The sequence below is a fragment of the Cantharellus anzutake genome, assembly GCF_015039405.1.
Source record: "Cantharellus anzutake strain C23 chromosome Unknown EI90scaffold_3, whole genome shotgun sequence".
Taxonomy (NCBI): domain Eukaryota; kingdom Fungi; phylum Basidiomycota; class Agaricomycetes; order Cantharellales; family Hydnaceae; genus Cantharellus; species Cantharellus anzutake.
This window is the reverse complement of record NW_024066953.1, coordinates 1,173,934-1,199,360: the sequence shown is the minus strand read 5'-3', so window position 1 is coordinate 1,199,360 and position 25,427 is coordinate 1,173,934. Positions and strand designations below refer to the sequence as shown.

General features: G+C 47.6%; 9 protein-coding genes across 9 annotated transcripts; 4 read left to right on the top strand and 5 right to left on the bottom strand.

Moving 5' to 3' along the window:
- Positions 1-4,292: 4,292 nt before the first annotated feature.
- On the bottom strand, positions 4,293-5,565 carry EI90DRAFT_3278839 (uncharacterized protein; the record flags this gene model as incomplete). Its single annotated transcript, XM_039066629.1, has 9 exons — positions 4,293-4,383; positions 4,437-4,500; positions 4,562-4,612; positions 4,671-4,738; positions 4,793-4,823; positions 4,885-5,065; positions 5,120-5,190; positions 5,250-5,368; positions 5,450-5,565. The coding sequence occupies 9 exons, from the start codon at positions 5,563-5,565 to the stop codon at positions 4,305-4,307; spliced, it is 780 nt and encodes a 259-aa protein (XP_038922765.1). The 3' UTR covers positions 4,293-4,304.
- Positions 5,566-5,737: 172 nt separating this feature from the next.
- EI90DRAFT_3143593 (ABC1-domain-containing protein) lies at positions 5,738-8,172 on the top strand (the record flags this gene model as incomplete). Its single annotated transcript, XM_039065038.1, has 12 exons — positions 5,738-6,088; positions 6,202-6,261; positions 6,317-6,343; positions 6,399-6,572; positions 6,623-6,654; positions 6,709-6,952; positions 7,008-7,119; positions 7,180-7,271; positions 7,330-7,455; positions 7,509-7,753; positions 7,808-8,041; positions 8,091-8,172. The coding sequence occupies 12 exons, from the start codon at positions 5,738-5,740 to the stop codon at positions 8,170-8,172; spliced, it is 1,779 nt and encodes a 592-aa protein (XP_038922764.1).
- Positions 8,173-8,178: 6 nt separating this feature from the next.
- On the bottom strand, positions 8,179-11,035 carry EI90DRAFT_3032195 (cytochrome-450 hydroxylase). Its single transcript, XM_039058373.1, has 15 exons — positions 10,531-11,035; positions 10,377-10,455; positions 10,207-10,324; positions 10,133-10,150; positions 10,060-10,079; positions 9,933-10,010; positions 9,777-9,882; positions 9,653-9,719; positions 9,527-9,605; positions 9,340-9,472; positions 8,781-9,288; positions 8,638-8,725; positions 8,554-8,585; positions 8,424-8,498; positions 8,179-8,374 (listed from the first exon to the last, which is right to left on the bottom strand). The coding sequence occupies exons 1-15, from the start codon at positions 10,686-10,688 to the stop codon at positions 8,269-8,271; spliced, it is 1,665 nt and encodes a 554-aa protein (XP_038922763.1). The 5' UTR covers positions 10,689-11,035; the 3' UTR covers positions 8,179-8,268.
- EI90DRAFT_3032194 (transcriptional Coactivator p15-domain-containing protein) lies at positions 10,953-11,856 on the bottom strand. Its single transcript, XM_039058372.1, has 5 exons — positions 11,640-11,856; positions 11,447-11,579; positions 11,363-11,388; positions 11,242-11,299; positions 10,953-11,186 (listed from the first exon to the last, which is right to left on the bottom strand). The coding sequence occupies exons 1-5, from the start codon at positions 11,769-11,771 to the stop codon at positions 11,119-11,121; spliced, it is 417 nt and encodes a 138-aa protein (XP_038922762.1). The 5' UTR covers positions 11,772-11,856; the 3' UTR covers positions 10,953-11,118.
- Positions 11,857-12,186: 330 nt separating this feature from the next.
- EI90DRAFT_2904406 (uracil-DNA glycosylase) lies at positions 12,187-13,589 on the top strand (the record flags this gene model as incomplete). Its single annotated transcript, XM_039054172.1, has 9 exons — positions 12,187-12,360; positions 12,425-12,475; positions 12,535-12,658; positions 12,710-12,861; positions 12,919-12,971; positions 13,029-13,073; positions 13,130-13,246; positions 13,293-13,410; positions 13,467-13,589. The coding sequence occupies 9 exons, from the start codon at positions 12,187-12,189 to the stop codon at positions 13,587-13,589; spliced, it is 957 nt and encodes a 318-aa protein (XP_038922761.1).
- A 1,069-nt stretch (positions 13,590-14,658) lies between these two features.
- Positions 14,659-16,212, bottom strand: EI90DRAFT_3116022 (uncharacterized protein; the record flags this gene model as incomplete). Its single annotated transcript, XM_039062848.1, has 3 exons — positions 14,659-15,720; positions 15,773-16,061; positions 16,115-16,212. 3 exons carry the CDS (start codon positions 16,210-16,212, stop codon positions 14,659-14,661), a joined length of 1,449 nt encoding a protein of 482 aa, XP_038922760.1.
- A 1,128-nt stretch (positions 16,213-17,340) lies between these two features.
- EI90DRAFT_3032186 (uncharacterized protein) lies at positions 17,341-17,995 on the top strand. Its single transcript, XM_039058371.1, has 5 exons — positions 17,341-17,504; positions 17,566-17,600; positions 17,658-17,697; positions 17,752-17,870; positions 17,939-17,995. Exons 1-5 carry the CDS (start codon positions 17,348-17,350, stop codon positions 17,954-17,956), a joined length of 369 nt encoding a protein of 122 aa, XP_038922759.1. The 5' UTR covers positions 17,341-17,347; the 3' UTR covers positions 17,957-17,995.
- Positions 17,996-18,393: 398 nt separating this feature from the next.
- Positions 18,394-20,026, bottom strand: EI90DRAFT_3011662 (uncharacterized protein; the record flags this gene model as incomplete). The annotated part of the gene is made up of 5 exons (XM_039056497.1): positions 18,394-18,585; positions 18,653-18,793; positions 18,828-18,906; positions 18,962-18,965; positions 19,027-20,026. The coding sequence occupies 5 exons, from the start codon at positions 20,024-20,026 to the stop codon at positions 18,394-18,396; spliced, it is 1,416 nt and encodes a 471-aa protein (XP_038922758.1).
- A 421-nt stretch (positions 20,027-20,447) lies between these two features.
- Positions 20,448-24,910, top strand: EI90DRAFT_3032174 (uncharacterized protein). The gene is made up of 14 exons (XM_039058370.1): positions 20,448-20,631; positions 20,712-21,365; positions 21,425-21,650; positions 21,702-22,169; positions 22,219-22,416; positions 22,476-22,741; positions 22,797-23,535; positions 23,647-23,714; positions 23,783-23,840; positions 23,915-23,995; positions 24,056-24,336; positions 24,383-24,595; positions 24,647-24,828; positions 24,886-24,910. The coding sequence occupies exons 1-12, from the start codon at positions 20,528-20,530 to the stop codon at positions 24,453-24,455; spliced, it is 3,216 nt and encodes a 1,071-aa protein (XP_038922757.1). The 5' UTR covers positions 20,448-20,527; the 3' UTR covers positions 24,456-24,595; positions 24,647-24,828; positions 24,886-24,910.
- Positions 24,911-25,427: the final 517 nt, after the last annotated feature.

Below are 25,427 nucleotides of genomic sequence, written 5' to 3'. Positions count from 1 at the left end.
ACCACGCACGCAGTGGACCTTATGTCTGACACACCTCAAACAAGAGGTCCGCTCTTGTCTGGGTACCTCAACCTCAACGACTTGGCACTAACGAAAGAAACCATCAGTATTGTTCAAGTAAAGATGAGTTCTCAAGAAAATGGGCCTACTTACCTTGTTAGGTGCCGAGCCCTCGCCTGATTCCTCTGCATGGGCCAGAGCCCAGAAAGAGCTGGCGTGAGCTCGACAAGAGAAGAGGGCTCTCTTTTCTCCCTCTCAACCCTCCTCCTTTCTCATTCTTCTGCCTCATGCACCTTACACTCCTCCTCCTCCCTCCTCCCTCGCCCATCAATCCTCTTCCTCCTTCTGGGCCTGCAATCGATGCAGGCATTGCTCACAAGCTTTGGCCATTGCCAGCTCCTCAGAGCCCAACATGTGCTCTTCTAGTGCTGTGTCCACCCAGAGAGACAAGTCAAGAGTGGAAGTAGCGTGCACCAAAGACATTGGGAAGTAATGAGAAGCGAGAACGAGAGTGATGAACAAAAATTTTGATTCTAGCCAGCAGAAACAAAATCCCTGGAAGTTTCTGGGAAACTCTCATGCCATGGAACTTAGGCCTTCAGGGGTTCAGGCCTAAGAGGGGGATACTGTCACGGCCCTGCAAAGTCCCCACCTTTACCACTTCTATCACCTGCACCCCACCACCATTCTTGCTCCCGTTATTTGCACCATTGTCCATCATGCAGCGGTGAAAGAGGGCTCGCAGCTCCCTATGCTGACTAAGCTCGTGGGGCCAAACTCTCCCTAAACTCCTACTCTCTCTCTTGACTTTACTATGCTCTCGATCCTTAAACTCCATGTGGGTTCTCTGGGATTTCCGCAAGGTCCGGGCTCAGTGTCCACTACTCACTCGTTGTGAGCTAGATCACTGCCCTTATTCCTACTGTTGGAATTCCACACACTCACACCCTCTCTAGCATGTCCTAGCACCTTAGAGAATTTTGGGGGAGGGGAGAACTTCTTTTCCAAAATCCAGTATGTACAGGATATAAGGAACAATTATTTTTAGAATAATTGATGGGAAATATTGGTACCATATGGCACCTGGATACCTTATTAGGCGAAATAATAAAAAAAGGGTAACAGTATCAATAAAAGAATATTGATCAATAACTGAAATGATGCAAAAATATGAAAATATAAGAAAATAAGCGATATCTCAACGGATTTACGGAATTAAAGGCCAAAATTGGAAATGAAGCCGGAGATAACTCTCACGCAGCCAATGAGCATTTTTACCAATTTATTAGACGCCGTGGGAACGAGTGAGGCTGGAATTCTGGGTTGCCGCTTGAGATTCCCACGCCCGCACATGCCCGTGCCTAACTTGCCCAACATAGAACTCCGTCAATTCTCCACCGATTGGGACGTTCTTGATATCGTCAGAATCGTACGAATTAGGACTATTTTTAGATACCGAATCCGTATCGAGTTGTTGTGTGAATGGAAGTGGTTTTATGGTCATGAAATTGGGTATCTGAGCTGGCTCTGCACATGGGCGATTATCCCGCCTACAGCGGCGCCAATAGTGGTTCCCATCTGCAGCCCCGTAGCGGCACCTCCTCCTTTCCTGCCACCACTTTAGTTCCTCAGCCATTCGGCCGCACCCAATTCACTTATGGCTGAGTATACCGTTCTATTCTTATTTCATTCGCTTAACTTACTAGCAGTCAATATTGTCGCTGCTGATCCGCTCCTACATTGACATTTGGTTTATTCCTATATTGACATTTGATCCACCACCATATTGGCATCTAGATTGTCAGCCCTATTCAGTCTGCCTCCCAACTTCACCGTCCTTTGTCCATTCACTCTTCACTCCCATTCATTCCTTCTGTTCCATTTCCCCAGTCCTCATCGCTCTTTTAGTTTTGTTGCACTTACCATTCTGCTCCTGTCCCGTGCCGGACCGACTGGCCCCTTCTCTGTTCTCCTTTCATACTTATACTTGTAGTTTACTGTCAATGTACCTCAGTTCGGATATCGACTAGAAATCCCCCCAAGTCTTCTTGCCTCCAAGTTCAACTCTAAGTTTCATCTCCGCCTGAGTAACATCGCCGCAAGGTCCTCCTGCTACCCTGAAATATGGGACAGCCTAGAACACGTGTGCAATGCTCCAGCTGAGTCGTTGAAGCCAAAGTCCCATCTCCCAAGATGCCTTGCAACAGAGCTGCACATTAGCTAAGTGACCACTCACACCGCTGCACTCCGCTCCGCTTCCCACAATCACCTCGAATACCGTTTCTGACAATCTCACTGAATTGTAGTCCAAATGCCCCAAAAGTTTGTGCACTACAATACATGTCCTCAAAGTAAACTTGACATATTTTCTTGTATTTTTTCGACATCTGAGAGGCACTGAGAGGCACTGAGCTTTGACCTTGCATGTCATTTCCCACACATGCCACACCCATGCAGTGTTGAGTGAACCGAGAATCACACATTTCTCCATCAGTTCTCAACCATTTGCCATCAGGTCTTTTGTGATAAATTCCTCTCAATCACCTCTTTATTTTGTATTATTACTCCAACTCATGATTCTATTAGAACACCAACTTTGTTCACATTGGGAAGTTGTGTGGCGGTTATTCATAGCAGTTATTCTGGGGCACTATGAGGCATTGGGGGCATTTTGCCCTTTCTTATTCAACTTAAAACTCCCTTTGTATGATGACACTGCCACTCAGGAATGTTGCATATATAAGGGAGGAATTCTTAGACTTTTCTCCCTCAGAACTCTTATTTGAGTCTGAGGTGAGAACTATTTCTCAGTATTTTACTTTATAACTCATGTATAACTCTTGTCACAGTCTAACGTGACACAGGTATTTACCATACAGAACTCTTATTTGAGTCTGAGTCTAACACGACACAGTCTTTATTCTGCAATTTCTAGGATGCACACAGCTCCAGAAGTGGATTGCAACAGACATGTGACTTCAGTTTGAATTAAGGACATTGTTGCTTGAACATTTGAATTGAAAGTGAATTGTCAGGACGTCTCAGGACATCCTAGGATGTTCCCATACAAAAGAGGCCTCTAGGCCCTCTTCAAACGTCCTGAGAACCCCCTCTATGGGCCTAGATATCGGTTGTCCAAGGTGCTGCTAACAGTCAAACGACTGTTGCACCTGTTAAATTTCTTGGGATACAAGCGTATGCTGAGGCCAACTCACGTTGTTGATGTTGAGTCTTGCGGCGCTAAGATTCACTTTGTTTCCCTTTTTTGGATCAGTTGTTACTAAAGTCAGTGCGCATTGATAGCGCCTGACTATAAAACACCAATTTTTGGACCTTATGACTTCTCCTCAGTTCATGCATAGCGGACTGAGGTGAGTCTAAGTTTTCTCCTTCATTTATGTGTTTAACAACTTGTATCTAATTGTTGTAAATCCGGAGTTCCAAATATGGCAACCCGCTTCAGCGGTTCACTCGCAACCCAGATGTAATATAGAAGGAAATATAACTAAAATACACACGGCGCTCCAGCACCCATATTTATACTTCTCAACAATATTCTAGGCTCTTCTATGCCCAGCGCTTACGCAGGCACCTAGTAACCCCTAGAATATTCCCGGATATTCCGGTTCAGTTTCATCATGTGACTCGTATTCCAACACTAATATTCGTACACCAGCGACAACATCGCTAGGAGTTCACGCATAGCGGACTGAGCGACAACATCGCTAGTCCAACATTTCGTCTTATAGCACCAAGCATGCAAAGGTGACTCGGTAAGGCGGAGGAGACTCTATTGGAAATGGCGAGTCACCAGAGATATCCGGGACATATGTGGAGGATAATGTGGAGGATGTGACTAAGCGCTTGCGTAAATGCTGCGCATAGGAAGCTCCGGATTGCCGATGCATAGTATAAATATGGGTGCTTTAGCACCGTATGTTCTTTAGTTACAGTTTCTCTTCTCATTTCTATATTACATCTGGGTTGCGAGTGAACCGCTGAAGCGGGTTGCCATATATGGAACTCCGGATTTACAACAGACTCTGCCGCCCAATCGCTCCTTTAGGGAGGAGCCTGAGCCCCATAGTGCGCTGTTTACTATGGGGGGTGCTTTGGACGTCCCTGTCATATTTCCTGGCGGTTGGCCTGACCCAGAGTCAGGCAAATTGTTCTCATTTAGAAAATCGTCCGATGACCGATCCATTTTCCTCAGTGCTCTGCTAAGCATGACTCTTATATCGATTGTTGTAAAATATACATTGTACCCCGAGCACCCGAATCACTAGGTTCATCGCAAGCATGAACTAAGTCCGACTTGGGTTCAGGCTGTGTGTGACCAGTTCCTCGAACGAAACTAGGGATCCACCAAATATATCCAGGGAGCTGACCGTACATGTTTACAATCATTTCGACCAAGAGACATTCCAAAGACGCACCTTCCATATGTCAGGTCGACTTTTCCATTTGATAGTCGGTCGACCAGGTCAAGGTCTTGGATTGCTATAACCATGTGGAAAAATCCTCAAGCTACAAAAGATTAGGAGGACGGATTTGTACTCACATTTTGCACCTCCGGCATACGTTGTCGGGATAGTTGCGTATTGGCCGAGAACTATGCAAGAAAGGATCGCGTCATCGGAGGGATGAAAATCCAATAGAGAAAAACGCACATTTTACCAAGTCCTCGTCAATCCCCTGACACAGGCCCTCGACGTCCGCCGCGTGAACGAGGAATTCACTAGAGGTGTTTGCGTGAGAAATTCGATGCTATTTGGGGGTGGCGAGAACTCGCCTGCAATACTCAGAGAGAAGATCAAGTGACTCTGACAATATGGAGATGGCTGAGCTGAAAAGTAGATGTGGTAGGACAAAACAATATCCGACCCTTGGTCACTTGCATATCAGTCAAATCTTGCCACTTATTCATAGCGACCGTCCAACCATCTTTCGTCCTCCGACAACTAACGTCCACGACTAACCGTTCTTTCGAAACTTTTTCCGATAACTTTTCCAATCTCTTCAAGGAGAATTTTCCGTCTGGAAACAGGTACGACGTCACGATAACCTGTGATTACGTAGAGTCAGAGATGAAACATAGAGGGAATTTCTTTCGATATACTTTCGCTGCACCGGCTTGGATCCACTCTTGGGCGTTAGCTAAGGTTATACCTCCTCCTAATTGCAAACCATCTACAGTAGTATAGTTCTGTAAGAAAGCGCACATAGAAAGTTAGGTGATTTACGCCTACCCGGCCATGCGCCAAGGGCCGATCGCGCAGCGTCATCGTTCCCTAGGCCTAGCTTTATAACATGTCCTCCTCGAAGGCTGTAAGTCTTATAAAGCAATGCAAATTCAACGGGCGTCTCTCTTGATTGGGAGGGTCAATGTTCGGACAGAAAAGAGTCACGATTAAAGATCAAGCTCACCCAGATAAAATAAACGCCTCACTTGGCCACAAAGTTTGTACGAAGTGATTCGGGCGATGAGTCCGACAGAGTGCCACCGACTATTTGCTTAACTAGGCCGGCGTGGAGGTCTATACATGGACGGAATCTCGATGGCATTATCCTGCGGATGTAAATAGGCTGGGAATTGTAACAAGAGGGATGAGATGGTTACTTATGTCATCTGATCACGGGTACTTTCGGTTAGATTTCATGACAATTTCATGACCGTCTCCTACCCATGATCCCGAAGCCGGTGGGTGATGTTTTCCTCGTCTGCAGGCGGGGATACATGCTTCTACTGCGTGGAAGAAGTTTTCGTTCACAGTCACCAATTCAACGTCCGCTAACACAACGGACAATCGCTCGTTTGCATCGAGGGTTGACCCGGACGAGCGTGACTTTAGCTTTTCTCGGCCTTGGAGGATGGACGGCATTCGAGACCTCCGATTCGTTCCAGCATTTCGTGCACGCCGTACGGCGTTGCAGTATTATTGGGGAAGCAGTTATCTGTGATGTAATTGACTACAAGCATACTCTTCAAGCAGACTTTGCCACGGAGGAAGAAAAGCTGAATGCACAATCTCGTTGTCACAAGAGAAGCGCCGAGAGGATATTGGAAGCCCTCAAGATTAACGGAGGCGTGTACTAGTTTGTGATACAATCCTGTGTCTGGGGTCGCTAACTTACATTGAAGGACTTTATATCAAGCTGGTGCATCTTCTGTTCTTCAGAGGGATTCTCAAGCTGATGCAGCATGGGATTGTCCAGGGCCAGCATATTTCTTCTGTTAATTTACTACCAATAGAATGGACTGTAAGAGCCCGTCTTTCAGGAAATATGTTGCCCTAGCTGACCTGCATTTCCTCAGTCTACCATGAAACCGCTACAAGATCAGGTGTGACTCACCATTATCCCTCGGAATAATCGCCAATGGCGTATTATATTGCTAGTGCTTCCCAACTCCATACGAAGATGTCGCCGCCTTATTCAAGGAGGAGACCGGGCAAGAATTGGAGGAAGTATTTTCATGGTTCTCTCGAGAACCCATCGGGGTGGCGTCTTTAGCTCAGGTTCATACTGCCATTGATCGAAACACTGGCCGTAAAGTTGCTGTCAAGATCCAGGTGAGCCCGATCGGGTGACAATGGTCCGCGACGACTTATGATGCATTAAGCACCCTCGACTAGAAGAATGGGTACATATCGAGTGAGCCACTCTCCAACCGTTGGGGTAATCCGTGCACGAACTCGATTCTCTTAGCATGGCCGCAACTACTGTCGCTCTGGCATGGGTAAAGCGCGTATTTCCTGAATTCGAGTTTAGTTGGCTTGGAGAGGAGGTTCGAACGAACCTTCCTTTGGAGCTCAACTTTCTCCAGGAAGCTGACAACACTTCCCGGGTCAAGGCCAACTTCGCTGATGTAAAGCATACCTCACTGTACATCCCGGAGGTACTCTCTGCAACCAAGAGAACTCTAGTGATGGAGTTTATATCCGGCGCGCGCGTAGGGACGACCAACTGTTGCACTCGACTCCTAGATAACTGATAGTGATTCATAGGTCGACGATTTAGACTATCTTGCTCGCCATAAAATCGATAGAAATCAAGTTTCACAGGAACTATCAAGGATATTTTCAACTATGGTTTACCTTCATGGTTTCTTTCATGCCGGTCAGTTGGCTATTGCTTCAGCATTGTGGCCGTGCTGTGTCCCATGCTTTCCATCACTAGATCCGCATGCCGGGAACCTCTTAATTCGGCCCAAGCCTGTCCGTTCTCGGAGCCCATATAATTTTGAGATTGCTCTCCTAGATCATGGATTAGTGAGGCTAGCATTTGATGCACTCGAATGATCTTTCTCTGATGTCTCACCTACCGAAGTATTTTGATGTTGATGATGAACTGCGGATAAATTATGCGAAACTTTGGCTGTCACTAATCACACCAGGAGGGAAGGAAGATCGAAGGAAATACGCACAACTTGTTGCAAACATAGGCCCCGATCTCGTATGCAGCACGTCAGTCCCGCTGTTTCTGGACGAAATCTGACTTTTTATCAGTATCCGATATTCGAAAGCTCTATAACCGGGAGGCCGGGGCTGGAAGGCACATGGGAGGATGCCCCGGAGGGAGTATCTGCAAGACCCAGGAGTATGCTTGAGTTATCAACACAATCTGAAGAGGAGTTGGAGCGGATGCGCGGTGCTGTCCTTGAGAGAGAAGGATTGCTCGTGTCAGTGTTTTCAATGCTTCGAGTCGTCCCCCGAGCAGTATTGATGCTATTCAAGATGAATGACCTCCTGAGGTCCGTTTGGGTTAGGTTTACTGTTGTTTGTACTGATTAAGTCTTACTTGGTAGAAATTTGGACGCCGAGCTCAAGACAACTCATGACTCAACCCGAGTCTTTTTGATAGTTGCGAGATACTGCAGTTCAGCAGTTTGGCGTGATGATTGTCGTGGCTTCTTCACTCGCTGGAGAGATTTAGGGGCCTCCATCTCGCTATTCACTGGCTTGGTCAGAAGGTGGTTTGCCTACCATCTTATATATGACGGGCTACGAATAATAGAATGGGAAATGGATTTTGTCGCCCGGTACAGTGTGTTTATGTTGGCGCGATACCTATACTCAAGTGTTTAGCAGAGTGGTCAGGTGGAAACACTGGTTCCGGGGACTTCGTGGTGGTCTTCCATCTGCAAATGCGGCAGCGGCGGGCTTAGGTTAGACGATTGTCGAATTTACTACCGCATAGAAATCCATTATAGATCCAAAGTAATTCAACCCAAAGAAAACAGAAACGTTATTTAATATACTAATGATATCATGTTAAGCTTGGATCCTTTCCGTGAACACCGATCGAGGTCACCCTGATTGGCATCTGGGTGCCTTCCTTCAGCGACCCTTTCACATATGGTCGTGTGACGATCCTGATGGCCGGCGTTAGTAAAGGGGCGACACCAGGCTCGGAGTACTCACACATTGACTTTCCGCACTCTGGGAGGATCGTCAAATCGGAAAGATCGAAGGAGTACAAATAAGAAAGTTTTCATCCTGTGGTGAAAGTCATGAAGGCATTTCAATGCGCATTTCAGTAAGTCAGACTTACTCCATTAACGAAAAACGCATTCCTATACAAGACTGGAAAAAAGGGCATGGGTACGTCATCCATTAGTAGAGGGAATGCACAAACTCTGGGCCCATAACCGAAAGTCATGATATTTGAATATAATCCGGGCGCCGACCGGGCTGCGTCTGGAAGGTGATTCCAACGATCAGGTCTGTAATGTTGGGAGATGATCAGGTTACGTGTGGGATCCGGTGCGGGTTACGTACTTGAATTCATGCGCGTCTTCACCCCAAACATGCTTAGCCAAGTTCAACCCTTCGAAAGGGATATGGATGTATTCTCCTTTTGCTATCTTAATTCCACTTGGGTGCGCTTCCACCTTGATAGTCTTCCCTTTCCTGTCCTCCCAGCGCATTGGACTGGATATAGGTATAATATCATCCTTAAGTGCCATTCTGATGGACGAGTGGACAGGTGGGATGGACCGAAGAATTTCCTTGCAGACATTATCAAGATAAGGAAGTTTGTCTAGCTGAACGAAGAAGTCGGCTGTGGCAAATTCATTGTCTGCAGACATGCCACCCTCCTCATCCACCAGCTCATTACGAAGTCGCTGTTGGATATCCTGGTGTTGGGCGAGAAGAAGGATACACCATGATATTGCTAACGAAGTCGTGTCCGACCCAGCGAATAAGAATGTATTGATCTGATTCGCTATACTGACGTCCGTTATCCTTTGGGAAGGATCGGTTTCTGGGGCCAGATTCGATCGAACTAGGAGAATATGTCTGAGTCTCAAGTCTCAAGAAGAGAGCTCGTTCGCACCAAGAAGGGACAATAAGTCACGACTCTCTTTGTTCCCCTCTTGAAACTCGCGTTTCTTTTTCTCTACAAGTGTCTTTCCAGCCTCGGCAATAGTGGCTTGGCTTGCTTCATTAATCCTGACCTCTCTTGTACGCTGCCCATGCAATAATCAATATTCGGCTGGAATGCTTGGAACACATCAACGTACGAAGACGCGTCGTATGAATGGAAAGTACATGGAGGCAAGGTTAAACATGGATTGGCCCTGATTCACGGTCTCATCGAACCTGCCAAACTGTTAGCCAAGGCGCTTTGATAGACAAGTGCAACATACATGACTTTGTACGCTAAATACACGGCCTCGTTCTCTTCCTCAATAGCATTGAATTCATAGCCAAATCCTATGACGGAATGCCGAACTAAGCATAGATCCAACGAAAAATATGGTATGGACATGCCTGCCACACCTATCACATCGAAGGTAGCACGGCTAATCCATCGCGACACGTTGAGAATCGAGCCATCTCGGGGGACCTCCATCAATGACAGCCATTTGTCTCGCAGCTAGCAATTCTCAACGCTCTGGAAAACGCAGTATGTGTGATTTTACATACTTGGAATGCCTTCGTGAAGAATACAGGGGTGAGGGCACGAAGATTCGATGGCGAGAATGCGGGATTCATCACTTTACGCTATTTACATTCTGTCAGAAGGCTGTTAGGAACCAATGTTACGATTCACCTGTTGCCTGTGTTGAGGACCTTGGATCGCGATAAATTTCAACATAATCATCATAACACAAAAGAATGACAACCTTCAGTAGCGAGAAGACCTGGTAATCCCATTAGGAATATCTCAAAAAAAAAAACCTAAATTTGGAATTCATACCTTCACCAATAAGGTGAGCTAGGTAGCGTCTTGAAATGGTTGGTTTTTCATAGAGTTGAGGGTTGTGAAGGATGTAATGCACGGCGCGGGGGTCTAGCGTCAGGAGTCTGTTGTCGAACTGAACCCACCCATGAGCGTAGAGCAATAGGAAAAAAATGAAGATCACACACCCAATTGAAGCCCTTGATGCGCAAATTCAAGCCAAAGCGCTTGGACCACTGGTCTTGTGCAGCAGCTGACCAGATAGGGCTATGAATGGGTGGATAATGAGCAACGAGCTTTGCGATTTTGCATACAACACTGGGACACTCCCGACATACGTACTCCATCGCAAACGTGAGGTGGTTTGCAAAGATTCCCCGACTAATTGGTCCGGGGAGCCGTCGCAGTGGTGAACGGATTGCTTTCACCACATACTCATAAAGTAACCATGCAAGCGCGCTAGCCAACAGGACTACGACCGACTGAAAAACGGGACCCATGAGGCTAAGAGATGATGGAGATAGAGTGCCAATGCTGCGGTCATAGGTGTTGCTCTATTGTGCATTGTTTGCTACTTTATTGTGCATTATTTGGCATCTACCAATTTGGTAATTAAGTGTAAGCGCCAGGATGACTTTCGATCAGCCATCTCAGAGGACGGACTGAGAGTTGGTGTAGGGAGATCAACGTCCCAGATGGCGGCGAGACAGAAAGGAGTAAACAGTGCCCGGGAGCAGCTGACAATATTGTCTCTCTCGCAATGCCACAGCTCATATGCACCAGAGGCTGGTCACCTACCAGCTTTGGGACTTGAATTATCTGGTCCACTTATCTTGATAGAAGAGCCCTCATGGCTCTGTTACACGCGTAAATCAATGATGCTCAAAAAAAAGAAGGGATGGCGTGACAAGAAAGAAACCAAGACCTGACTTATGAGTGGTTGGCGATGAGCTCGTCGATTAGCCCGGTGCTTTCTTTCAGCGCGCCCCAATTTTCGACTACAAAAATACACGGTCGCATCTGTGCAGTAGCGGGACGCACTGGAAGACTGACCTGTAAGGCTTATCCCTTTCTTTGATGGTTTCTCTTCTCCACTCGCGTCTGTGTAGAACTAGGTAAAAACGGTTAGACACACCACGCGCGCTGTACTGGTATTCAACGCAATCTCGCCTACCTCACGAATGTGCACATACGTTTTGCCTCGAGAAATTATGAATCCAGTGCGTAGACTCTGAGTGGAACGGTAGATAAAACTCACCTCTGAAGGCGCTAACAGTTGCGCGACGATTCGAACCAATTGGCACATAGCTATGCCCTTCCGCGTCCACCAACACTTTAGAGCCGGAAGTAGCTACTGTGTCAGGTTTCAATTTCTTAGGCTGAGGGCTCTCCTAGAAATTGCGCGACTCCAGGTCAACGTCACTTCATAGACCCCGAGGAACGGTACAGACTTGTTCATCTCCGGTGCTTGGGTCAGAAGTATTCACAATGTCCTCAGATTTAGCCTTTCGTTTCTTCCCAGCGACGTCCTGTGTCTTTGTGTTAGAAGCTTGTTTCTTTCCCCTAGCTGCTGAGGGTGGCATATTTTGTCAGTTGGGACGGAAATGTGAAGTGAACAATTGCATTCAGAATGAAGTCCGAATGTGAAGAATTGAATTGACGGTGCCGGTCGCGTCCCTATAATTCCCTGGCTTCCATTCGAATCATTCGAAACTCCCCTCTTCAAACTTCAGCATCAGAACGCGACGACTTACGCTGCGATTCGTATATCGAACAATTTACAGCTGCCAAAGCATGTCATTCTCCACCAAAAGCGCGAAGGACCTTCTTGACTCCGCGGACGCGACTTATGTGGAAGACCCCGCGCCAAGTTCGCAGGCGGTCGTCACGTCCTCGCAAGAATCGCAAAGCACCTCCACCACTCGCCCTGAGAAGAGCGTGGCAGAGGAGGTCACTACGAAGATGACTTCTGTTAAGCGCCAAATGGCTTTGACTGAGATGTTCGGGTCTGCAAATAAGAAAGCAAAGACGAATGCCGGAGCGGTCGTCACTAGCACGTCTGAGAGCTCGGACTCCGTATCTCCCAAGCCCGTAGCACGCAAAATTGGGGGAGTAACGCCTTTTAATGCAATCCCTCTCAATTTGGACACGTTCACCACTTCTCTCGACGAGGTAAATGCGTCAAAATTGGGTTTCAAGTAGTCATGCGTTATGCTAACGTGAGGACGCGATACAGGAAGAAAAACGTCTACTTTCCCTTGAGTGTGCGACCATGGGGCGGACTTGGGTATGCCTTCGAATATTATTCGCGTTTACGAGTTTTATCTGAATACCTCATAATAATAGCTCAAAGTCCTAACGTCCGAGATTCGGAAGCCGTATTTCATTCAGCTTAAGCGCTTTCTTTGGTCTGAAGGGGTTGAAGGCTCATCTGATCAGTCAAAAAAGTCGCCTAAAATATTTCCTCCGCGTAAGTCAACAGGTCAATATTTAGAGGATCTGACGTTGAGGATTTGTCCAGCGAAAGACATTTACAACTGGTCTCGTGCCACTGAGCTGGGAAAGTTAAAGGTCGTCATCATTGGGCAAGACCCATATCACGGACCTGGCCAAGCTCATGGCCTGTGCTTTTCCGTCAGGAAAGGCGTCCAGGTCCCTCCATCGCTTAAAAATGTTAGTTTCGCACGTTCCAGTCCTTGCAATGTATCGTTGATGGATCGTGGTGCCTAGATGTACCAAGAAATAGCCTCGAACTATCCTGGTTTCGAGCCACCGAAGCACGGGTTTGTATTCATCGACGAATTTTCTTAGAGTCGTCGAACTGACTTACCCATTGACAGGGATCTGACGAGCTGGGCTCAACAGGGTGTGCTGCTAATTAATTCGTGAGTCCATGGAACAATTATCGAGTGCTCAATGTCGAATCGTCTCCTCTCTGAAGGTCTTTGACCGTGCGCGCAGGAGCTCCTGCCAGCCATGCTAACAAAGGATGGGAGTTATTCACTGATACCGTTATCAGCCTCATTGATAAGTATGGAGGTAGGCAAGGCCTTGGTTCGTCGTGTTTGAACTCCAATCCAGCCTCTGCATCACCTAGGCGCTAGTCTTTCGAAGACGAACGGCGGCATTGGAAGAGGGGTCGTCTTCCTGGCGTGGGGTGCCCCCGCTGGGAAGCGTGTTGCTAAGCTCGACAAGAAAAAACATCTCATCCTAACCAGCGCTGTCAGTGATAATCGGATTCAAGTTTGGAAGCTTGCTGACCCTGAGCTTTGGGACAGCATCCATCCCCTCTTAGCGTGCATAGAGGATTCTTCGGAAACGGGCATTTCAAAAAGGCCAATGACTGGCTTCAGTCTAAATATGGCGTTGAATCTGTTATTGACTGGTGCAAATTAGATTAGATGCAACAACAATCATATCGCAGTACCGTAAGTGTGGTTTGTTGTCAACAGGCACGTATCGCAACTAAACTGGATCCACCAGAAACTATGGCTCGCTTGTACCATACAACAATTGTCTAAGTCTTAGCGCACCATGTGTACCATAGAATCATGGTCAGTTCCAAAATACTTTTGTGCCGTGTTGTCCGGTTGACTTGGCATTTGGACAGGAAACGTTTGATATCTATTCGACATTCAGCTTATCTCAGCCTGAAGTAGATAATTTTGGCCACCGATGCCTCATAATTGAGACCATTGTTAAAAAGATGGTAGTTGGCATGAGGGGTGATATTTGATTTGCGATGTGATCCTGGAGCATTTGAGTAGTCGGTTTCTAACAGAAGGCATGGATTTGTTTCTGCTTCTGCAATCGTGTTTCGTGTCGAATAGTGCTTGCATGGGCATGGATTTCTAGATGAGGTTCTGGCTTATAATTGGACGAATCTTAAGCCGCACTACGGCTGTTCTCAACAAGCAGCCACGAATTTTGGCCCAAATTATGGGACAAGCTTGGGTGAAACCGTTCGCGAGGTTCTGAAAGGGGCAAAGCAAAATAACGCTGAATTGCTAGGATTGGGGAAACTACAATGTTCTAAGGACCCAAGAGCTAGCATTGTTAACAGCGGGGATTGGCGTTACATCGTCTTAGGAAGACATCAAGCCAGAGTGATGACTAAATTACAGCGGCCAACAAAAAAAATTGGGATTCTCGATTTTTGTCGGCCGTACTGGCGTGATCAAGATCAGCAGATAAATACAGAATTCATGTTTTCACCATGTGCGTTCTGGCTAGATCACAGCTAACCGGATACAGTGACGCCGGGGGCAATGTCGCTTGATGAAAGGCCAAGCAGGACATCTCATTCATTTGTAGAAGGATAACATAACTTGGATCGCACAAGAATTGGTTTGGTGAGACGGAGATATTGGAATAATAAGTACTTCGACCCCTTCGCCGCCCTAGTAAGAACTTGTGGGCCAAGCTAGCATCAAGGAAGGTAGCATCCGCAATGTTATACTCGCTCGAAGATCAGAGCCAATCTGGTTCGAAGGGATCCGGCAAATCGGAAAGGTACTCATATAGAACGATATTTGACTCGGACTTAGACCTTGCTAACTGGAACGTGTAAGGTGCAGTATCTATCGTTATTCCCTTAAGCTCGATGCGGAGGGGGGTGGAAGTCTGAAGGTCCCTGACATAGGGCAAGCGGAGAAGATAGCACGCCAATGCATGATCCCACTTGTAAGCCATCCCTGAAAGCTGAAATTCGAGCTGCAGTAAGCGTAGCGAGGGACACAAAACTGAGCCATTGATGACGATATTGGAGGATGACCCTGGGTCGACGCACAGACGTTCCAGCCAAAGCGGGTTGTGGGCACTATCCAATCCCGAGATGCAAAAACAGTCAAGCCCAGAGTGATGAAAAAAGAAATCCGTCAGGTGGCTAACATCGATGTTGCCTGAGTCGATCTCAGCAGCACGCAAGCAGGGAAATTGGGAGGAATGGAGTACTGGTGGAGGGGGTTTTGAATTATCCAATTGAATGTACTCCAGCCGGTCTGCGCTTTGTGGGAAGAGTCCGTGGTGCTCGGAGACGCCTCGGAGGGTGAGGGATCGCAAATACGGCAGTGCTGTGAATCCGGTTACGGGACTCACCACATCTTCAGGATTGTCAATCTGCACGAGGAGGTATACAAGATTGACAGCAGCGCTGATGGCACTTGGGATTGATGGATGATAGGCATACAATGTAACATGAGTCAGATTAATTGCATTGACGGTAGAGAATGAAGGGATTGAACGTGATTGGAATCGTAAGCGGCGGATTGGAGCATCAGAGAGAAGATGAAAAAGAGCATCCAGACCATCTGTAGAGCTCGGATAACGAACTGACACCTCCTGCAAGGAGGTTAAGACTGAAAACTCGGGGATCCGATCCGCAAGTGTCAAGCGCTGGATCCGATGGTGGTGCAGGCTGTTGGCGGCGAGACAGATATGTTTGCCAAAAGTAACCGCAAGAGGCGCTTGCTGGGATCGGTCCAGGAATAATTGCGTCAACTTCTCCGGGAAGAACCTTGAAAGCGTCCCCCACTATAAACCAAGTATTAAGAAGTGAACATGACGAGCGTAAGAATATACCCACAAGACTAGGTTTACCGATTGCAACCTCTCTCCATCTAAAACACGTTGAAGCATATACCAAGACTGGGAGAGAGGATTCTCTCGTTCGGACGCCAAGCGCAAATATTAATTCCAAATTTTCATCTGGCAGTTTTCCTATCCCTGTCTGGCGATTTTGGAGTCGCTTCTCCAGTATCACCAATTTGTCAAGTTCCTTGCTGGCTGCAGATGAAACCTGCTGGAGAAGAGCCAATTCTTTCTCGACAACATACTTCTTGGAGATTACTTCGGGAAGCGCAAAAATTTTGCTGCTAAAGTCTTCCTCAGTGGGAGAGTCACCGCCATGAACTTTCTCAACACTCACCGCCCTAACCTGGAGATCTCCTCATCATTAGGCTTCAAAAGACGGCTCTGGAGAGAGTTTATAAGTGCCTTGGTGCTTCTTTCCGGCTCAGTATCCATGAGCAATGGCCAGCTTCGCTGAGTCCCTAACCGCTGATCGGTCACCTGGGTCAGAATGGGTAGATGTTGATAATCAAGCTCAACGCTAGAAACTCACCAGGTCTCACACAACAGTGCCACTAGCCAGATAGATGCGAGGGAGGGGATGCATTGGCCAGCTTTAATTTAACACCGTCAAAGTGCTTATGTAAGGTGGCCGGGCGGCTGATGTGAGACAACAACGGTTGACTCGGGGTTTCCGCACAAGGATACCCGACCCTACATTATGTCGCTGAGACGTCCGATGATTGATGTTGGGTTTCATTTCTACTTGCCAAGTTGCTCTTTATTGTTCTTACTATTGTAATAACACTAAAGTGCAACTCAGACTGAGGTATGTTTATTCCAATCTGTTAGTCGCCTGATGGCTCTTACTCCTCAGGTTACATTCGAGTAATCGACGCTTAAAAGCTCGATGTTTACTTCCTGACACCCTCAGTTCTCTTTGCGTTCACACTCGCACTCTAGAGGTAACCTCTAGAAATGCCACTGCATGACTTGTTGTTGATCATGAACGGCTCGGCTGACAGTTGGAGGAACCTTGGATCGTCAATTGAACCAAACTGCAGATTTGTAAGTTACGACGAATTTGAGTCGGTCTCGAACCAAACCCTTGCAGGTACACAACTCAGAGAGCCGTTACTTGCATCAAAGCGTATTAGCGGCATTGATGGCGACGGTACGGTGAGGAATTACAAGTCCGTATCGTTGTCCATGTCATTTGCTGAGGTCTCGGCTAGTTCCGGGGGGTTTGCTCTATACTAATGGAGGCTGGTGAGGCGTTTGCCCGTTTGTCTTCTTCTGAACTGAGCCGAAACCTGGATCCGTGCGGGGTGGTTGAGGACTTTCAGGTTCAATGTCAGGTGTGTCGGAATACCTCGGATGTGGCAATGAGATGGCTACCCGGCGGCTAAACCCTCGGAGGTTAAATCCCAATGCCCATAAGGCTGCGGCTGGGCGCTTGTCACCTCAGGGAGAGATCCTTGCGGGTCAAACCATTGGAGGTCACCGACGACACATCGGAACTAACGTTGGACGGAAGCTATGTAGTTGGAGATTTGTAATGATTTGAATTGACGCAATGCCCGATGGCATCATGTGGAAATGCGTCATTTACTCCTGTGGCGTTCGTTGGGCATCTCCTTGTCCGCAGCTCCTCCAACCCCATATAAGTCCCTCGCGTCCACCAAAGACGACATCTCCTTCCATCAAAGCTAATTTGTCTAATAACAGTATGTCTGAGCAAACTGGAAGTAAGTGTTCACTGTTCGGTTTCAAGAACGAGGGAATCAAATTCGATCTCTGCACATACAGAATTTATCGTCGTCTTCAAAGACTCTGCCACCAAAGTTGGTCCATGCATCTACTATCCATTACTCAATCTTCACACTACGCCGATTTCATAGGAAGAGATTGAACAATACGCCGAAAAAGTCAACAACAATGGTATGTGCGCTATGATTTCAAATCGGTTCAGATGAGATTCATTATCTATTCTAGGCGGCGAAGTCACAAACAGATACGATGGCGTTTTGAACGGCTTTGCTGCCAAACTCACCCCGCAGCTGGCCAGCAGCTTTCAGGGTGACAGTATCATTGACTATATCGAACCAGACGGAGTGGGTGTTTTCCTCCAAAACATTAATGGCTGATGTGAACCATGACTTACTGATGTTATTTGTGGTAGATTGTAACTACCCAGTGATAACGTCCATCATGTACGGCTTCGGCGATCTTTGTAATCTACCACTGTCAGTCAGCTTTCAATCCAATGTATCGTTGTGATTATAAGGTGGGTAAGCCGGTGAAGAGAAAGCGTGGTAGTTCCGCGGAAGATATAAAACAACTATATATAGCGTGGAAGCCACATCGTACTAGTCAGTCGGCGCGGCAGGATGATGATGGTCATGTCGAAAGAAAATAAGCGATACAACAGGCAGGAGATTATTGCAATGGTATGCATGAATTGGGTCGTGAGTCTCGTGAATGGTCGTGAATCAAGACAATTAGAAAAGCGAGGCTCGATCGTTAGATAAGGAGTATTAATTCGGTCCATGCTCCAGTGTTCAACTGCCGAAGTGGCGTAGCTTGTATTATTAAAACCGAGTGCAGGAGGTGCTTGTAATTCCCCAAACCGATAGACTAGGTTCCACGAACTAGCCCTTGGGTTTTATAGGGAATAGGGGGAAGGGGTTGATCATTCGATGAAGAGGGGCCGGCAGAAGCCGCTGGTGGCTTAGAAGGATTAGGGGGGTCCGGAAAGTCCCAAGGGCGTGGAACCAATGCTATAGGCACCACCCATGTTGCAGCGCAGACGACCCCCTTGCCCTGATCCTAAAGTGGGGACGGGGGGTAATGAAACGGCTGTTAGGCGTCGAAAATATACCGCAAAACGACGCACCTTGGACTTGATGAAATCCCATTCCGAGTCAACAAATTGCGCGATGTACTTGATGAACGGTAAAATCTCTCGGACACCTCCAACAGCGAAAGCGAGACATGTGAGGATGTAGATGATGACGTTTGCAATAGATTCGGCGCGCTTGTGAAAAGGAAAGGAAAGTTGTTAGTTACACGGGAACACGCCGGCGCCCATTAAACGCAACTGATAAATATTGAATCGTAGGCTCTGGTAGCACCAGTTCATATCCCCACCTGGATTGGGACTTGAGTCACGCAGAAAAAAATAATCTGCAAAAGATCGACGTACCAATCTGTCCAAACGAAGTTGGATGATTATCAATTATCGCGGGACTTTTGGGTGGGGGGACTCACAAGTGATTACCGACAACCTGTCAGTTGGGGGATAGATTCCTTTATGATTGGGCAATAATCCTTGGAGAGCCACATCCCCCGGAGGGTCCAACGGTCCACCCAAGCCCATTGCCAGGAGTTGAGCTGATACGTCGTTCATACCATCCACTATCGTTTTAGGGGATGGTATGGCTCCCATCAGCGTCGCGTCAAGGCCCACATTGTTGAATAGTATAGATTGCGGAGAAATTATATGGGGTTCGACATATTCTTTCACTGAAGCGCGGGGTCCGAAACCGGGAATCGCTATCCGAGATAATGGGATGATGGGAGGAGTGGGGACGCTGCCACGCGAAAGTGGATTGACCAGACGGATACGACTGAGCGAAGATAGTATGGAACCTGAGCTTGGTGGAGTGGATGACGAATTGACGGCCGCCCCGTCATCTGAGGGTTTCCACAACGAGAAGATCTTATTATTCGCATCTTCATCGTTGTACTCGAGGCAAACGGCATGCACAGCTGTCGAGGTGATCGCTGCAGGCTGAGGATTAGGGGGTTTAGAAACAAGGTTGACTGGAGAAGCGGAGAAAGGAGCCGTAGTGTCCCCAGTTGTGCTTGCAGGCTTAGGAGTGATACGGTGATGAACAGGTGGTGGAAGTGATTTCAGACTAGCGATAACAGTGTTGGCAGCTGTCTCGTCGAGTAATTCTCTGTATAGCGTCGCCCGAGACTTCGACGAATCCGACTGCTTGGGTTTTGGACGGTATAAATAGCGCCATACTTTTCGATTTCTGGAAGAGTCTTGGGACGAGGACGAATGGATCGCGGGTTTGGAGCCAGAAAGGACCGCTTTGATCGAAAGAGCAGTGGGGTGGACTTCCGGCTGGGAGGGACGGGTGCAATCTCTACGTTTCATGAGCTTATTAGGAGAGAAGCAGGAGAGGATCCGTGGCGGCGTGCGAGACGGGGGGGAGGTATCTCTGACATTCGGAGCGGGATCGACTGAAGATGCAAACATGGTTTGGCGTTTGGGTGACTATTTTAAAGAGTGCTTGAGGGTCAAAGGAAGGTCTCAATGATCGACTGAGAAGAAGGCTGTTTATAGTCAGAATAGGTCGTGTTTGCTTAGGGGTAAGGGTTGTGACATCCGCATTTCCTCAGCCCTCCAGGATGGGTTGAAGGCGAGCCACGTTGGGGGAAAGAGGAGGGGAAAGGGGGACCAATCCGCTAAGCGGTGTTCTGAGAAGAGTAAATCCAGTCATTCAGGGTAGAAATGGCTGCTGCTGCTGCTGCCGAACTTGCCCTAGTAGGTGCCTGAGAAAACCTACAAAACCTCAACTTAGGAGCCTGGAACCCCTGTTGGTTTTGCTTCCGAATAAACCTTTGCGGGCACACCTTGGCATACGACTTGTACGGGGTTTCTGGCCGCGCCATCGTTCAGTAAATCTGCAGGGCTGACGGTCGCAACAATCGATTTAAGGAGGGGAGAACGGGAGTGAGCGGTCTGCGAAGATAATCCATGTCGTCTTTCTCCTCTTCAAGGGAAAGTTATGGGTTAATTATTATCATCAAAGCTCAGATCGTCTTTCTCCTCTCTACTCTTAGCGAAGATAGATATGGAAGGCGGGTTTCGCATCCTCCTCATTGAATGACCTGATTGAACTAATCCTTACCCGAAATCATGTACCCTTACTGGTCCATAGCAATCAGGCTGAAATACGATCACTTTGCGAGCAGCATGGGGTAGAGGCATATCTCCATTTCATTCGACGACTCATAGCAGCGTCAGCCTCTCGACTTCAGTCATCCTCCAGCAGTACCTCACAGCAATATGACACTTCATCCGCACTCACATTCCGTCTCCTCGTTCAAGAAACCCAGAGGCTAGCAAGGGACCCATTCCGTGCGGACTGTTTCCATGATGCAGTGAACAAGGGCGAAGGGGATATTTTTCGGCATTTTGACCTGGCGCGTTTCGTAGAGCGGGTAGAACTTAAGCCACTTGAGCAGCTCATCTTGGCGAGTTCCGTCGTGAGCGGCAGCAATCGTCGAGAACTTACTGCCCAAGCTGCCCTGATGGTTCGTGTTAACCTCGAAGATGCTGCTCGGGCATTGGTAGCCCGCCCCAGTTTTGAGCCTGTTCCGGGATCATCTGTTACGTCCAGTGCTTCGGGCTCCGCGGATGATTTGACTCCTCAGCAACTTGCCAGGCTGTTGAGTCATTTGCTGAGCGATCCACCCCCTGACAGTCCCATATTGGACCCCGTACAGCGAGTCAAGCTCATTTCGGCAGCGCAGGTGAAATTCGGCCAGGAAACAATAGGGCCCATCCTACGAAGCATCTTTCCAAAGTTAAGGTTCGTCGTTCCCCCTCTCCATCGAGGTGTTCTCTTGTTCTCCCTAATGCTTCATCCAGCCTTTCGCCCGGTACCTCACTCGTAGAGGCACTTTGTCAACTAGGTCCAGGACTGACAAGTGATCCTGACACTGTGTTGGCGCTTCTACAGCGTTTTGGATTGTCAGCATCATCTCCTCCTCATGAAAATCAGGTAGTTCAAATCTTGTCGACACTGGCCCGTTATTCTGCTGAAGGCACACCATTGTGTGATGTTGCATCTCTCATAATGGCGATTTGCAGCATGGTGGGTGTCAAATGCATTGTTCGGTAACACTGGCATTTACAACTTGAGCAGTCGGGCTCCATAGACTGGTGTAACGTTCTTTTATATGCCTTTGACCACCCAGGACGGCCGAGAATCGGTACTGCCACTTTGAAGCTTCTCGCTGCAATCTTCCGAAACACTCCTAGGGACAGTGCCACGCCTTCCATTTGCGCATTTTGGAAGGCTTGGAGAAACACTCTTTACCAGCTTCGCCTCCTTGATGCTCTCCTTTCACTCCCAAATGATACATTCAATTTAGTCAGTTTGCCTGGAAGGCGTATTTTCACTGTCGATGATGTTGCTGGAGCAAGTTCCACCATCAAAGCTCTTGTTGCGAATGTGCAAGGCCATACCTGGAACTCCTTAGATCTTATCGAAACTTTGGTGAGACTCGGAGATTCCGACACCCCAAATGTGGCGCAATACGTCAGAAAAATGCTTGAAAAAGCAGTTGAGATCAGTGCGGAGTTGGTTTGCATGGGCCTCCTACAAGTTGCGGTACGTCCCTTCGCATAGGATTGTACTCTTATTAATGAACCACAAGCAGAAACCCTGGGGCCCAACGCAGCAAGAGTATTCTACCGAGCTGTTTAACATGTTTTTGGCTGGGCGCCCGAATCATCAGCTCGTCTTCATGCGCATCTGGCAAATTGATCCCGAGTATTTGACTTCGGCATTCAGTTGTTCCTATGCAGAAAGCCCGACGAACATCACCAGGATACTAGAGGTGGTGCAGGATTCGAGGGTGCGATGTCTATGTAAACATGGTCAGGTCCGGATGCCGATTATCCCACTTCTTGTCAGATCCTCGATTCTCCACTGGTCGTTTCTAATTTCGTCTTTGCCCTGGATGTTGCCGCCCTTGCGTCTCGACGGGGGTATTTCAATCTTGACAAGTGGCTGTCTGATCATGCTATCACACATGGTGAAACATTCATCCACGCAGTGCTAGAGTTTTTGGACGTCAAAATCAGCAGCGAACTCGCACGGCAGGATCCTGGAGTCAAACACCAAACCGTGCCCCTCAACCCCCAGACTATCACTATATTTATCCGTATGCTGCGTAGCAGGTTGGTTACGTCCAACAAACACATACAAGAGCTCTTACAATTCATCTGTTCGCAGCAACATGTCTCCGACCGATGCAATATACTTTACTGAGATTCGTAATCTCAGCTATCGGCTTCATCCCAGACTTATGAACTTGAACCCAGGTTCTGATGGAGAGCCTGGGCTCACCTTTGTCACTTTTCCTCCGGAGATTGAAACTGAAGTTGAGACGATCTATCGGAGAATGTATGATGGTAACATCTCCGTCGGTGTGGTCATTGACATGCTGCGCGAGTCAAAAAATTCCACCAATCCAAGGGAAAAGGACATTTTTGCTTGTACGCTTCATTCGCTATTTGACGAGTACAAGTTCTTCCAATCGTCTTATCCTGAACTGACTGGGTATCTCTTCGGGTCGATCATTCAATTCCGTCTCATTGATTCCATCCCTCTCGGCATTGCATTGAGATATGTTCTTGATGCAGTCCGGAGCCCGCCCGGCTCCAATCTCTTCATGTTTGGCATCGAAGCCCTTATTCGCTTCGAGTCCAGATTACCTGAATGGCCCCCTCTTTGCAATGCACTTCTCCAGATACCTCACTTTCAATTGACTAGCCCAGCGATAGCTGAAAGAGTACGTCATGCTTTTACTATCGCTAAAATTGGGTCTGGGGAAGTGAGCAATAATACAGGCGAAAAGGCTTATGTGGAGCCACTGGAGGGTATGGAGGACCTATCTAGGAGCGGGATGGCGGATGCTCAGGCTCGTCATATGGAGCCGATGAGGCAGGTGCAAACACAGGCACACACTCAAGTAAGTGATGTTGAGGTGAGAGAGAGGTGACAGATCTACTTCGGTTGTACTGATTTGTTGAGTATGCCCTCCATGAACTTTATAAACCATCATGGACCACTTCAATTGCAGGACCTGCCGTCCCTGGGCCAACATGCACCCAATGCGATGCAGGAGATGAATGCAACGACTGCGCACAAGTTGCTCTGCGCGGAGCTTGCGAAGATACAATCACCTAATCTTAGGGAAAAATCGATTACGATCATAGGCGGCGCAAGGGTCGAGGTAGCTTTGGGGATGTCTACATGGGGAAATATGTAGGGACTGTATGTTGACATGTCATTTTATCCATGCTTTCGGGGGAAGGGTTCTTCTGACTTTTCAAACTTGATGTGTGCAGGCTGCCGATGTTGTCTGCGTGAAAGAGCTTAGCACGGCAGTGAATCTGGTGGAGTTAGGTCCATGGGAAAGGTTTCTTAGAGTGTGTCAATAGTGTCTCCATTTGCCGATCGACTGATCACTTGTTTATCACTTTGAGTAGTTGCTAAAGCGCGAGGTAAAGATATGGCATGGTCTGGAACACCGAAACGTGGTCAAGTTTATTGGTTGGACATCGAGGGCCTTCGAAGACACTCTGACTGTGTGCTTGATATCGACTTGGTGTGGTGATGGGAATGTCAAAGAATATCTTGCGAAACACCCAGAAGCGGATCGTCAAGGCTTGGTGAGTTTGATGGCTCTCAGGTATATGTTTGAAAGCACGTTGGTCAGGGATTGGTCTACTTGCACTCCCGGCATGTCATCCACGGCGATATCAAACCCGTGAGTTAGATTTATCTTTATTCACAAGTCTTCTACACTATCACAGGCAAATATCGTTGTATCAACGGAAGTCAATGCCGTTGCACATCTGTGTGATTTTGGCTTATCCTCAATTCTGAACGACACTGTGACAACACGTGCGCAGGCATCAACCATCTGTGGCACTCTTCGATACACATCACCTGAATTATTTAGCGGCATTTCCATCCAACGGAATGAACTGAGTGATATCTGGGCATTTGGATGTACGGCAACTGAGGTGATTGCTTTAAATATTGACATGGGGCAATTCCACTCACGTAGAGAGCAGATCCTCACCAATCAACCTCCCTTTAATTGGATAGAGCAAGATATCCGAATACCCTCTGTCATTGATGGGCAACTTCCATATGATGGGGTGGTTTTAGGTGGTTTTGGGATGCTTCTCTCCCTTTGTTTTGAACGTGAACCAGACAAGCGACCAAGGATTCATGAGCTTTGTTTGCATTTAAGGTGAGTAGATCCCTTGAATTGCTGTTGGGGCATGCTGTTAATGATTTGTGGAGACAGGCAGGTGTGAGGCCACAGATTGTTCATGTCTGAACAGTCCTTGTCTGTGTTATAGCTTGAAGATGCTTCAATCCCTGAAACCAATTCACCTTTGAAGTTGCAGTCAGTTGCTGCCCTCATGTCATATCCTGGAATCCTCATCCTAGCCTCCACTCATCCCACTCCCTTTCTGGCTACTCCAGCATCCTTCCTGACTTAATACTCCTGTTGGGGGTTGGCAAATGAGGGGAGATGTCTGAGAAAGAAAGAAATATCCTTGCCTGGAAAACCATCCTGCTCAGCTACACAACATGTATTCATTGTTGACTGTTACAGAGTTGGGTTTTGGGAAACCCACTCTGACCCATTCTTATAGATGAGTACAAGGGCTTGTTGACCTCATCTGAGCTGGGTGGTATGATCTCTGAGACTGCAGTCATATTGCCTGAGTTATCATCAATATATGAAGAACATGTTGATCTGTGTTGTCCACATGCCTGGGGCAAACATTGGATATTGTCATATCCATCCATGACCATCATCCTCCACTACCTCTGGTCCCT